The following is a 13,922-nucleotide window of genomic DNA, read 5'->3' as shown; positions in this document are numbered from 1 at the left end:
AGGCCCTGACAGAGGCGCTCGCGAAAGAGACGGAAAAGGAAGGTCAGAAAGGAAAACCCAGAAGCGTGTTGTCGGAGGTGACAAGAAACGAGCTTCCGGAAGGTGGGAGTGACTGATAATTGAACTGAAAGGATCAGTAACATGAGGGCTAAAGGCACGTTACTTGATTTGGCAATTGGGTCCCAGTGACCTAAGAGCAGCAGTGAGGAAGCCGGGCGGCAGGGGCCGGCAGTGCCCATGAGCCGGGAACCAAGCACAGGCTCTTCTCTGAGGAGGTCGGGATGAGAAAGGATGCTTGAGATGGAGGATAATCAGGAGGGGCTGCCCCTCGTAAGAGCCAGGGATGGAACAAGACGGGCCAGGAAAGGCACTCGGCACAGCATCCAGGACACAGTAAGTGCTCAAGAAACAGAAGTTATCGTTCACTCGCTGGCTATCTCATGATCTACAACCTTACCATGTGCCAGGCATTGTTCTGGGTCCTGTAGATATAGTGAGCAAGAGACACAAAAACCCTGGCCAAGGAGCTTACATTCTCGTGGGGGAGACAGACAACAGAGAAAATAAATAACTCAAGACAGCTGGTATATTCCACAGTGGTAAATGCTATGGAGAAAACATGAACTAAGGGAAGAAGATATAAAATGTTGAAGGAGGGAACGAAATTCTAGATCTGGTGGCCAGGGAAGGGCCCCACTTTTAAGACCCAAAGGAAGTGAGAAAAGTACCTATAATTAGGAAGTGAGGGAATACTACTAATGATCACCACCATTGTCATTAGCATTCTCAATATATTACTACTGCAGTAATAGGTTGTAATTATATCATCACCACTATCTTTGCCACATGAATGTTACTATCATTACTGCCCTCTCTGGCTCTCGAGTAGCTTTGGCAGCAGCATCTAGCAGCCCTGTCCACGCTACAGGGGCGTTTTCAATGGAGAGCCGTGTACTGGAGAACCAAGCATAACCTGACAGACCATCATCATGGCGAGTGTGTAAGGCAGAGGCACAGCTCGGGTGGGAACACACCTGTGTGTAGTCACTGCAAAGAAAAAGCTGCTTCACGTGTGTGTTGAGGGGAGAAGCGCAGCCCTAGACGGGTCTTTCTGTCCCACCTGCAAGTAGGGATGCATGTAACAGGCCATCCTCAGACCCAAAGGCAGGGACACGAAGACATCTCTGGAGCCACAGGAAACGGTAACTGCAGCTGGAGGAGGTGCAGATGGAGACAGTGTGTGATTCAGAGGTCCCAGTCATGTTTCTACCAGAACATTTATCTGGTTGTTAGGGATAAAAGTCAGCCAGTACCACCTGGGAATAACAGAGAACTGGACATTCCTGCTATTTGCCCAGCCTGGCACAATGCTGAGAACGGGGGTGAGGGCGTGTGACGAGTTCTTACCAGATGACACTGAACGAGGGGACTGAGTCTTGCTTGTGATCGATGCAAACGCTTTTTTAACAGATTGACTTGCACTAGTAATTATTATTTGCATATAAAGAAAAAAAGAAAAGGAAAAGAAACAGGAAAAGAATCCAAATGCCTGAGGACTTATCCTTTCTTCAACCTGTTTAAATTGCTACAAAATTTTTCTAAGTTACAATGTCGAGTGTTTCACTTCTCGACAGCCACAAGCTTCCGTGGGCAGGTGGCAGGTGGGACAGGAAATGTGACCTGTGGGACAAACCCCATTTTTCAAATGAGGTCGTGGAAAAGCTTTGTAAATATCTTCAATGCGTTTTGAGATGCCTTTATTATCCAAAGGGAGCCAATACAGAACTTGTCATTAAAAAAATAATAACCTCAAGATTAAAACATTATAGCTCCAGTAGCAGTGCTTAGACTATAGAAACGTTTCCATTCCTTGTAAATGTCTATGTAAACAGATCCCAGCATTTCCTTCCAGGCTTTGAAGCCAAAAGTTAAACCATTGCAATGCCAATGAAAAGCCCATGAAAGAAGAAAGTATACAGGCCAATTATGTTTTACCGCTCAAGGTGATAGGAACTTGCTATATTCTAAATATTATTATCATGGCCTCACCACACACTCTTTATTATAAAACATTTCACACCCATACATAACAGTATGTACACTGTATTTTCATGCTTCTCTAAGGATTCCAGACACCGACTTCATCAACATCATCTGACTCCACTGGAAGGGCAGAAAAAGTGAATCAGAGATTATGGAAAGATTCCAATCGTGTGATGTGCAGTCATACAGCCAGGAAGACAGCCGCCTCATCCCTGGGGAATCCGCCACCAAAGTGGGGAGTGCAGGAGAGAGAGGGCAGAAAACACTGGCAACTGGCCCATTTCACTGCATCTGCAAACGGATTCAAGCAGCAGGACGTGGATTACTGTGGGTTCACTGTTTTCCTCTGGAAACGCCCTCAGCTGTTGCGCTGTGGTTGAAGCACTGAAGGACGTCCGGACTCCGTGTGAGCTGCTGAGCCAGGGCGCCCGTCATGTCCAGAGAGTCCCCAAGCCCAGAGCACAGGAGGAACTTGACGCAGGCCGCGTGCTGCCCCGCGCAGGCCAGGTGCAGGGCTGGGTGGGGACAGAGGCACCCAGCTCAGTGCATCACCTACAGCAGTACTGACTGGGGAGCAGGATGCCCCTGATAAAAGCACTGACTCTTTCAATTGCACAGATTTCATAGTTCCATATTCTTCCCTATGACTTTGCCTATTCTGGATCAAAACATTTTTCCTTTTAACCTGACTTGGTCACAAATGGTTTTAAAAGTAACAAAACCAATTGGAGAGAATTTGAGAGACTTGTCTAAAACAAAGTAAGTTAATGAGAAATAGGAGACTTTAAATAGTACAGAAGACATTTTCAAAGTTTTGTGAATTCTCTGTGTAAGTAAAAATATCACCATGAGTAAGAATGATGTAACAGAAAGAAAAACTGCTGACACATCTTCCCATCCTGGTTGGAAATCGGCGCTGAGGGTTTCTGATGTGCTGTAGCCATGATGCTGGGTCCTGCTCCCCTGTCGTTAGGAGAAAGTTTGTGTCCTGGGACTTAGTGACCTTCCTCTGCAGCCCTGGAGTGAGTTGTGAAGCATCACAAGGTCCTACTTAACCCTTGCAAGATGGACACTGGTGCACAGAGTGCTACTGAGAAGGTTTATTCTAAAGTCCAAGTCTAAGGAATTAGCTCTGAAAATATCTTTCTGAGCCTGAAATCTAAAAAATTATAGTGATTAAGGTTTTGTTTTTTTTTTTTGCGGTACACGGGCCTCTCACTGCTGTGGCCTCTCCTGTTGCGGAGCACAGGCTCCAGACGCGCAGGCTCAGCGGCCATGGCTCACGGGCCCAGCTGCTCCGCGGCATGTGGGATCTTCCCGGACCGGGGCACGAACCTGTGTCCCCTGCATCGGCAGGCGGACTCTCAACCACTGCGCCACCAGGGAAGCCCGTGATTAAGGTTTTAAAATACATTCCGTAGAGAGAAGACCTATGAAGAATCTATGTAACACCTGGGGAGCTGGTGTGATCATGGATTAAGATAGAAAGTGCTTTGATGTCACATACGTTGTGTGGTTTAAAATAATCAAAACAACAACAGTAATACCAGCAGCAGTAAGTAGTAGTCATCATCGTTACCATGGTAACAGCAGTAGTTCTATAGCTTTGCAAATGGAGGAGGTGCTTTTTTAAGGAAACGTTGCTGAACTACTAGAGGAATAATATTAAAAGTAATGATTTTAACATAAAAGTCCATTGTTTGCATTGTTTACATTCAGTTTACTAATAATTTTCAAAGCACGTGTAAAACGAGGTCGTACCTGATCGATTTCTTTCGTCCTTGGCGTTGATGTCGGCACCCAAGGATAAGAGTGTCTGGATTGTGCTTACGTGTCCTTCCTGAGAGTTGAAATAAACTTGTTACCACTGTAATGACGACAAAAGCAAGCCTTAAACACAAACTCTAATGCACATTAGGTGCTTTTTCTAAAATACTCGACTGCTGAAACTGAATTTTCATATCCAAAGGAAGGCTCGTCACATTACTCTCGAATTTCAGCATAAATCATTAAAGATGTAGGTGACGTTTAGTTATTAGAATACAGACGATCAATTTTGTAGCCAAATCACTGACCACTATGGTTGGGTTTCCCTCAGTGTAAGGAGTATAAATCTTGTGATTTACTCAGAAAACACAATTCTAAATCTCCCAAGCAAACACACTCTTTGCTAAATCTTTAGGGGAGAAATAAACTGGAAAAGAGTGTAACCTCCCCTGGATGGGATTCTTATCATAGCTGGCATTGTCCTTTGTAAAGCAATCGATATACCTTTGTCCAGCCAGTTAGCCTGTCAGTACCTGCTGAGACTGAAACCAAGGCTGCAGGTTCAGTCTTCCCACTCGCTTTTATCCCTGTGGCCACAGACCATGCTCTTAGCCCACCCTCAACTGTATACCCACGTTCTCAAAGGGGGAACACAGGCAGGAGAGTGCAGTTCACCAGAAAAATGTTTATTCCTGTTGCTAGGAAAACAAGGCAGGCAGCCAATAATATTAAAGATAGTGGCTACTTTTCTAGCGAAAACTTTTGTGTGTCTTCAATACTTCATACATCAGAGAGCCCAGTAAATGCAATTCCCTTCTCTTACTTAAAGAAATCTTCTGAAATCCAGTAAAAGGATAAGGAACTAGGAATTTCATACGATGGATTTTTACGGCTTCGAATAACATTATTCCTGAAAACAAAAAAGGGCAGGAGGGAACACAGAGCCCAGGCATTACATGGAGTAAAGGGCTCTTCTCAGTTTTTACCCAGAAACAAATAAAGGCAAGTTTCTATTTAAAGGGCCACAGAGCTTTAGAATCATGACCATTTTAAGAGTATGTCATGGCCAATTTCTTTTTTCCATAGAGATCGAGCAAAAGAACCACGACTACAGGGTTACTCATCAACAGAGTTAGGCAAGCCTCAGGAAGCAGGAACACTGTTCTGGAAAGAAACAAACCTTAGCTGCGTAGTGAAGTGCTGTGAGGTGGGTGGAGGCCGCTCTCACATCTACGTTGATGCCAAGCTCAGAGACCAGGAAGTGGACGGCCTCATTCTGCCCAGTGACTGCTGCCCGGTGGATGGCCTGGGCCCCCAGGGAGTCCTCAGCAGAAACGCAAGCCTAGGGGTTGGGAGAGACGTGAACAAAAGTAAGGAGTAGAGATACCTGGGTCCATGGACTTCTGACATTTTGGCAAAACTCTGTGGTCTACATACATTTTCCTGGGCACATGATACATACAAAGCTTTTGTCAGATTCTCAAAGGATGCTCTAACCAAAAAAATGGTTAAGATTCAACGCTGTAGGCTAAAGTGCCAAACAGTTACTGGGGAGAGTCTGCTGTTATTATTATTATGAAACAACTATTTATTTATTTATTTATTTATTTTGCTGTACGCGGGCCTCTCACTGTTGTGGCCTCTCCCGTTGAGGAGCACAGGCTCCGGACGCGCAGGCTCAGCGGCCATGGCTCACGGGCCCAGCTGCTCCATGGCATGTGGGATCTTCCCGGACCAGGGCACGAACCCGTGTCCCCTGCATTGGCAGGCGGACTCTCAACCACTGCGCCACCAGGGAAGCCCAACAACTACTATTTATTGAATACTTATTTTGCTAACTGCTTTATGTACATTATGTTATTTAATCCTTATAGTAACCCTGTTTTACAAATGGAAACGCTGATGCTTAAAGAGGTAAAGGGGACCTCAGAGGGGGGGATGTGGCAGAGCTGAGATTTGAACCCATGATCTGAACAACAATGCTTCCTGTTTATCCCATGATCTAAAACTTGTAGGAAGAACTCAAGGGATAAAACCAAACCATTTCTATACCTTGTGTTTTTTGAGGAGCAGCCTGGCTACGTCGATGTGTCCACACTGAATAGCATCCATGAAGGGTGTGAGGCCACACTTGTCTCTGCAGTCCGGTTCATACTGGCACCTAGAGCCCAAACACAAAGTAACAGCTGGGAACAGTCACCGCTTCAAACCCAACGGTGCTGACTCTTGACCACCTGCCTTATAGATGATCCGTGAGAACCTGGAGTGCTTGCCCTCCTTCCCTACCTCAGTATCTGTACTGAGCTCTTCGAGAGCAGGTTGGTTTCCCCAGCAAACCTGCTCCTCCTCTAAGCCTCTTGTCCCATTTTAGGGACCGTGATCTCTCCAGCTTCTCATGCAGAGCCTTGAAGTCACCCCTCATCCTTCATAGCCAATCTATTACCAAAACCTCTCAATTCTACATCCAAAATATTAAACAAAACTGTATCCTTGTCTCCATCTTTGTCTTCACCCCTTAAGACCAAGTCAACAGGGACTTCCCTGGTGGCACAGTGGTTAAGAATCCGCCTGCCAAGGCAGGGGACATGGGTTTGGGCCCTGGTCTGGGAAGATCCCACCTGCTGCGGAGCAACTAAGCTCGTGTACCACAACTACTGAAGCCCGTGCGCCTAGAGCCCATGCTCCACAACAAGAGAAGCCACCGCAATGAGAAGCCCACGCAAGAGGGATATATGTATATGTATAGCTGATTCACTTTGTTATAAAGCATAAACTAACACACCACTGTAAAGCAATTATACTCCAATAAAGATGTTAAAAAAAAAGAAAAAGCCCACGCACCACAACTAAGAATAGCCCCTGCTTGCTGCAACTAGAGAAAAGCCCATGTGCAGCAACCAAGACCCAGTGCAGCTGGGAAAAAGAAAAAAGAAAAAAAAAAGACCAAGTCAACAGGCAACAGCCTCCTACCCGTTTCTCTCTCTTTGGTTCTGGCCCAGCCATTCTGTTCTCACCACTAACACAGTAATCTTTTCACCACGTAATTTGGGTACAGCCTCTCCTGGTTAAAACCTTTAACTACTTCACAACCACAAAGGACAAAGCCTAAAACCTCAACATGACCTCCCATGGTCAGGGCTATGTGGCATCCACTCACTTCTCCGGGATCCGCCGGCCCCTCCTCCCTGTGCTTAAGGCAACCCCCCTTCTGTCCGGTCCCACCGTCTTCTCGGTCCTGCAGCCTATCTGTCCTCCTTCTTCCGTTCCTATTGCTTCATGGTCCTCCCTTCTTCCGTTCCTACCTTCTTCGTGGTCACACCTGTCTCCCCTTCCTCCCGGCCCTACCTCTCACCTGTCCCATCTTCTTCTGTTCCCACCTTCGAAGGTCCTGCCTGTCCCACCTCCTTCTGCTCCCCTGGGTGCCAGGCTCTTTGCTGCCTTTGCACTTGCTGGTCCCCTCTGCTTGGAATATCCTAGTGCCATTCTTTACCTGGCCAACTCCAAGGCATCCTTCAAATCTCAGCTTCAGGAGGACCTCAGAGGCCCATCTTCTCCCCCAGATCTACAGGACGACCCCCTGCTTCCGCACAGCACTGTGGACTTTCCCTTTGTAGTATCATCACCATTTGAAATTTTATGACATTTCTGTGATTGTGTGTCTATACTTGGCTTCCACACTAGCCTGCAGGCTGTTAGGGAAAGAACTGTGTTAACTGCTTATCACCCAGTGCTTAACACACACAGGAGGTGCTTAGAAAACATCTGTTGAATGAAGGAAGTAGTTATGACTGCAGGTATACAGTCCCAACGCGTAGGAGGCAAGCCCTACACAGTGATGCTTTCGGGGCACTACATTAGGCCACCTCCTCTTCACTCATTGTCTCCTAGGTAACCACCTCCATCCTACGGATTCAATCGTCACTTCTATGTTGATGAGGCCCACTCCTATATCTCAGCCCACACCTCTCCTCTGGGCTAGAATCTGTGTCTAACTGCCCACTGGATGTCTCTGCCTGGGTGTCTCACAGGTACATGTGACTCGACATGCCCGAAAGTGACACTGCCAGCTTCTCCCCAAGACTGCCCCTCCTCCCCAGGTGTCATCTACCTCGGCAGGTGGCACCAGCACAGCACCAGCTGCTTAGGCAAGACACCTGGCCGTCATCCTAGACTCGTCCTTCTCCCTCATTCCCTTTGTCCCTTTATTCACCGAGATCTGGTGATTCTACCTCTCAAGTGTCTCCAGACCTTTCTCTTCACCCTATAGTCAGCATCGTGGTCCAGCCACCACCATCTCTCCTGTTCAACTGCAACAGCCGCCGGACTGCGTTCACAGCACCCACGCTTGCTCCCCCTCCGATCCATTCTGTTTTGCAACCGGGGGGTCTTTGAAAAATGCAAATCTCTTATTATTCAGTGGTATCTTATACGCTTAGCACAAGATCTGGAATCCTCAGGTGGCGCCCAGCGTCCCACCGGACCTGAATCGCCCTTCCTCTGCAGCCTCCCCATCATTCCTGGGACACAGCATGTGCCTATCTTCTTTTGGTTTCTTCCGTGCACTGTGTTTGTCCCCGGTCCTGAGCATTCACGGTACTGTCACCCCTGCCTGGAATGCCCCCTCTACCCTGCCCCCATTTTCAGCCTCCTCCAGGTAATAGCATCAGTGTCACTGGGGCCGAGATCCCTCACCCCTAGGCCACGTCCCATGATGCTGTGGGGACCTCGCAATTCCCTGTAACGCTCATCAGACTCACATGACGTGGGCAGCGTCTGTCTTCCCTGCCCGTCTGTAAGTTCCATGGGTTGGGGGGGAAACCACATTATCTTGTTGCTGTGGTAGCCACTGCGCCTGGTACAGTGACTGCTGAGTGAGTATATGAATGTCTGTTGAATGAACAGATAAAAGGCTAATGTTTCCCCAGGTTTGTTAGCTATTTTTGTTTCACCTTCTTTATCTGCTTAAGTCCTTTGTTCATGTCTGTTTGGTACCTTAGATTCTTTATGAACATTTTGTCTGAGCTCTGATATTATGCAGCACTGATATTAACTGTCAATTAGCAAATACTTCCCTTAATCCGCTGTTTTGTTCTTACCTCTGAAGAAGCACCTCTACTGCTTCTGAACAGCCATGCATTGCTGGGTGGAGAGAGTTGAGAATGAGAGCTTTTTAGCACAAAAATAAAATGCTTCTTCCCTCCTGGCACCTCTCTGTGCCCCATCCCTCTAGCTGTAACTTCCAGGAAAGAGTATTAAGTTAGGTACACTGCCACCGCCCCAGAAAAAGACACATTTAGCTGCATGAGTGGTAAAGGGTGATTTTTTTTTTTTTTTTTTTTTTTTTTTTTGCGGTACGTGGGCCTCTCACTGCTGTGGCCTCTCCCGCCGCGGAGCACAGGCTCCGGACGCACAGGCTCAGCGGCCATGGCTCACGGGTCCAGCTGCTTCGCGGCATGTGGGATCCTCCCGGACCGGGGCACGAACCCGCGTCCCCTGCATCGGCAGGCGGGCTCTCAACCACTGCGCCACCAGGGAAGCCCAAGGGTGATGTTTTCACTTAACAGGTACAACGCTCACACTTGATTATCTTGTCTTTATGAGACTTTGATGGCAAACATTCAATCTTAACCTGCCTCCTCACTTTCGTGCTACAAATCCCTAGGACCAGTCAGTTTTTGCCCAAGAAATGTAAAACATTTTAAGAGTAATCCATGACAAAATAACCAGGAATTTAATTCTCCTGCTAGAAATAACTATCCTCTATAATAAAGATTTCGAGGGAGTTCCCTGGTGGCCTAGTGGTTAGGATTGTGAGCTTTCTCTGCTCTAACCCGGGTTCAATCCCTGGTCGGGGAACTGAGATCCCACAAGCCACACAGCGTGGCCAAAAAAAAAAAAAAAAAGATTTTGACTATCTATTCTCCACTATTTTGTGTGAATGACTAGGCACTGACCGTTTCTCCACAAGAGCAGGGTAGTTCATCAAACAATTCACGAGCAGAGAAGTTTTTCCACTCATGTGCAAAGTTTTATAAAGGATTCTTTGGTCCCTAACTGTGGCCAGAATAACTGTGTGCCTATCTCCTCAATGACATCATGTCACAGGTAGTGATTTCAGAGAAACCTAAAAGCCCAGTATTCTAATTCAATGTGCTACCCAAAGGGCTAAAGATTATGTTCTAAATGTCTTGATCTGGACTCTTGGTCTACTTAATGCCCCTTTTGTCTTATACCATGGTGCTTTTGCTTTCAACTAAGATAATCTACAAATAAACAGTTCAGAGTTAAGGATAATTACTCCAAACAATGAAAATGGTAGTCCAGATTTATATTCAACATTGTCACCAGATAAGTCACATCCATTGAGCCCTGGTATTTAATTAGAAGCACCTGTATTTATTTAAATGGACGGCACCATAGTAGGTATTACTGAAGATACAAGGAAATAGTCCCCTTTCCTTTTGCTTTTAATAATAATAACACTGCACAGAGGGCCTTGCATGTGCCTTAATCCCACGACCTTGTGATACAGGCATCATCGTTATCATTATTTTGTGGCTGAGGAAATCTGCTCAAGAGACTAAGTTCCTTGCCCAAGGTCAAAGACTTAGTAAGGAACAGAACCAGTCTACCATTTAACTAACTGGGGAGGAGAAGACAAATGTATGCGAAAAGTCACCTAAAACAAGAAAGAAGAGCATGTTAAGGGCCGGGTGACACTGGTTTTAGAAACTAAGTGTTTGCCCAAATACCCCAAAGCTGCTCGTATTCCTTGCCATTTCCCCAACCCCTCGTTCCCTGGTGGGTGGCATCCCGCACAGCTCCGGGCCATACCTGCCGTGTGCAGCGGGGTTCTCCCGATCTTGCTCTCTGTCTTCCAGGCAGCTGGGCAAACAGCGAGCAGGTACTGGAGGATCAGAGGGTCGCCTTCTCGGCTGGCAATGTGGAAACTGTTCCAGCCGTCTTTGTTCTTCAGGAGTGGATTGGCGCCGTGCTCCACGAGGTCCTGGATCACCTCAAGATTCCTCCTTGTGCAAGCCATCATCAGAGGGGTCCTAAGGTCAATCGGGACAAGCTGTCAGACGGAAGGGCAGCTGAGGCATTAGAAGCACTTGACCAGGGCTTCAGAAAAATGCACACCCTTGGCAGAGACGGAAGACCTAGAGGACTCGGGAGTCTGGGAAGCAGGAACACAGCTCTGGCTGGCAACTTCCCTGCCTGTCGTGGGGGCCCTGGGAGAATTAACAAGGGGAAAATGATTGTGACGTGGGTGCCCCTACAGGTGGGGAATACTGAGGAGGCAAAGTTGTTTCTGAACTAGTTTTTAGTATGGCACTGAATTGGAACAGAACTAGTCAAAATCACAGTTTGTGCTGAATATTTGCATGAGAGGTACTCTGCTGGACTTATCCCATTCACCTCAATCAGTAACCGATAATTAAACTGTTCTGAAAAGGAGTTAAAAAAGAGCATATGACAAAGTGCCTTGCCGTAAGGAGCCTACATTGGTGGAGCAAATGAAACGGCGTGATTACAATAAGGTTCTGAACTGATGATGTGTGTCAACTATGGGACAGTGAACTACATCACGATCAACTACTCTTCTCCCACATCAGTGATTCTGTGCTTCTGCCTTCTCATCTGCTATGACTCTCGGAAGCCGGGGCAGGTCTCGTTTACCTCCTGTCCCAGGGGCTGGCCCAGCTGAAGCTCAACATAACTACATGGGTCTCAGCCAGGATCTGTCCTCTGAGACTGCGTTGATATTACTTAATTACCAACACTATTTTGATTTTTTATTTTTGGTAATGTAGTAATGATAGTGAATGAGAAATCAAGAGGGAGACACCCAGATAAATGAAGGCTGGAATCTTCAAGAAGTGCTTCACAGAGGGAATGAATCCAGGGAAGGGACTTGAGAAAGCCAGCAAGGTGAGAACAGGCAAAAATGTCTCACTGTAACTGCACTTCCTAAGCACACAATCAACCGAAACGTGCCCTTTTAACGGTTGTTTGGGAAGACTGTTTCCTTACCCATAGAACTGGATAAGCATAAGAAAATCAGTTTTGTGCTTAGTCACAGCCAAAGTGCAAACCTCAAAAAGTCACCAGGTCTACGCCCCCCGCCCCCCCATGCCAGTGGGCAAGATGAACTTTGTTTAGCTATCTGGCTGTCTGATGTGTTCCTTATTTATATCAGATCAGGAATCCCTTGTGGATTCATTCAGGAACTTCATTATGTTATGAATCTTCAGATGTTCATAACCTCTAAGGAGGTGGACATAGTACTGAAAACGATGTGGATCTAACACAATGCAATTACTTTGTGTGACGGTTACAGGTGAGCATCGTTGACTGTGGAGGTGGTCATGCAAGGCTACACGTGATAAAATCACACAGAGCACCACCACCCCCACACACACGTGTACGTATAACTGGTGAAATCCGAGTAAGCATACTGATTGTAGCAATTGTGGTTCTTGTTACCTTACTGTGGCTGTTAAGATGTTAACTTTGGGGGAAGATGGGGGAAAGGTGCATGGGACTTCTCCCATGTCTTTGCAAATTTCTGAGAACCTATAGATACTTATTTCAAAGCATAAAGTTAAAACAATGTCACTGGTGAAGTAATCATTTAGCTAGATCTTCCTAGAAGAACATCCCGCCCTGGGGCTCATGCTATACGTAGGACATATAGACAATTTGTAGTTTGCTTATATTCTACCTGATCATGTACTTTACTGTTCTCTGCTCTATCATGGGAGGCAGCCTGGAACAGAAGATCGGAGCAGTTAACCCCACAAGGGGAGCAACAATGTTCTGCTCAATAGGGGAAGGCTGAGGGGCTATGGCGTGGAGGCCGACCAAGGAGCGGGAATCTACGATTCTGCGGGGAATGGTGAGGGTCTCTCCGCAAGTTCCGCCACCTACCAGTCGGCCTTCTTCAGGCAGTCGACCGCGGCCCCTCGGCCCAGCAGATACCGCACGCAGTCCCGGTGGCCCATGGAGGCAGCCTCGTGCAGAGGCCGCTTGTAGTCTCGGTTGGCGGCCTCGATGTCCAGGTCCCAGGCCTCGACCAGATAGGCCAGGATTTCCCGGCGGCCGTGGCGCGCGGCGCAATGCAGGAGGGTGTCCCTGGCCGACCCCGCGCAGCCGGCGCGCCCCGCCGCCCGCAGCTCCTCCCGCAGGGCACACAGCCGGCCTTCCTGCACCAGCCGGAACAGCCGCCTTGGGTCCGCGGGCGCTGCCATGGCCCCTGGCTCCGCTCCCGGCCCGCCCCCGCCCCCCAAGGCCCCTCCCTGACCCTTCCCCTGGACGCCCCCGGCCTCGCCCTGCCGGCTCCGCCCCGGGCGGGCGCTCAGGTCTCCGGCTGACCACGCGCCCCGCTGGCCGCCGCGAACGCACGCTCGGAGGCTGCCGCCCGCACTGGTTTCACTTTAGGGCGAAACATTAGGTGAACCGCGGGATCGCTGCTGCGGGTCCCGGTCACACGCAAAGCGGACCCGCGGGGACGGGGTGGGGCCCGCTCGTCCCCGCCCACAGCCCCACCCTCAGCAGCCTGTCCCGCCCACAGCCTCGGCCCCGCCCCACCCCGACTGCCGCGGCCCCTCAGTGGGTCCCCGAGCTCGGAGGAACTCTGGGAAAGTTTCTGCTCGCCTCTTCCGCCCTAGCGGAAGCACGGACGGGGCGGGGCCCGCTAGAGGTAGCCACCCCTTCTCCGAGTGCGCGTTTCGAATGGCCGCCAGAGAAGTCCGTAAGCTCGCCCCCTCCTCACGCGCGTCCCAATTGGCCAGGGACGCATTCCGTCAGCGCCGGAGGCGGGCTCTTCCCTGGGCTGCGGCGGGGGCGGAGCTGGTGGAGGAAGTCTGCGGCCTTCTCGGGCTTACGCTGCCCGGGGGATGCTGGGACTGGGTGGCCGGGCGGCTCTGGCCCGGCGGCGGCGGCGGCGGTGGGACCCCCGGTGTGGAGCGCCATAGTGCGTGAGGCCGACGGCGTGTAAGGGGGCGCGGGCGGGCCCAGCCGTGTGGACGCCGAACCTTTGGGTTCCTCAGCGGGTCCCGCCTCAGGGGGTCCGCGGGGGACTGGGGGCCGGGCGCGGGCGCAGAGGGGCG

At 49.1% G+C, this 13,922-nt stretch overlaps 1 protein-coding gene across 1 annotated transcript; it reads right to left on the bottom strand.

Moving 5' to 3' along the window:
• Nucleotides 1-1,740: 1,740 nt before the first annotated feature.
• ANKRD16 (ankyrin repeat domain 16) lies at nt 1,741-13,061 on the bottom strand (the record flags this gene model as incomplete). The annotated part of the gene is made up of 7 exons (XM_079700678.1): nt 1,741-2,558; nt 3,805-3,883; nt 4,991-5,152; nt 5,863-5,971; nt 8,907-8,949; nt 10,645-10,865; nt 12,742-13,061. 7 exons carry the CDS (start codon nt 13,059-13,061, stop codon nt 2,377-2,379), a joined length of 1,116 nt encoding a protein of 371 aa, XP_079556804.1. The 3' UTR covers nt 1,741-2,376.
• Nucleotides 13,062-13,922: the final 861 nt, after the last annotated feature.

The sequence above is a fragment of the Hyperoodon ampullatus genome, assembly GCF_949752795.1.
Source record: "Hyperoodon ampullatus genome assembly, chromosome: 3".
NCBI lineage: Eukaryota > Metazoa > Chordata > Mammalia > Artiodactyla > Ziphiidae > Hyperoodon > Hyperoodon ampullatus.
The sequence above is the reverse complement of the archived record's forward strand: the minus strand, read 5'-3'. Positions and strand labels throughout refer to the sequence as shown.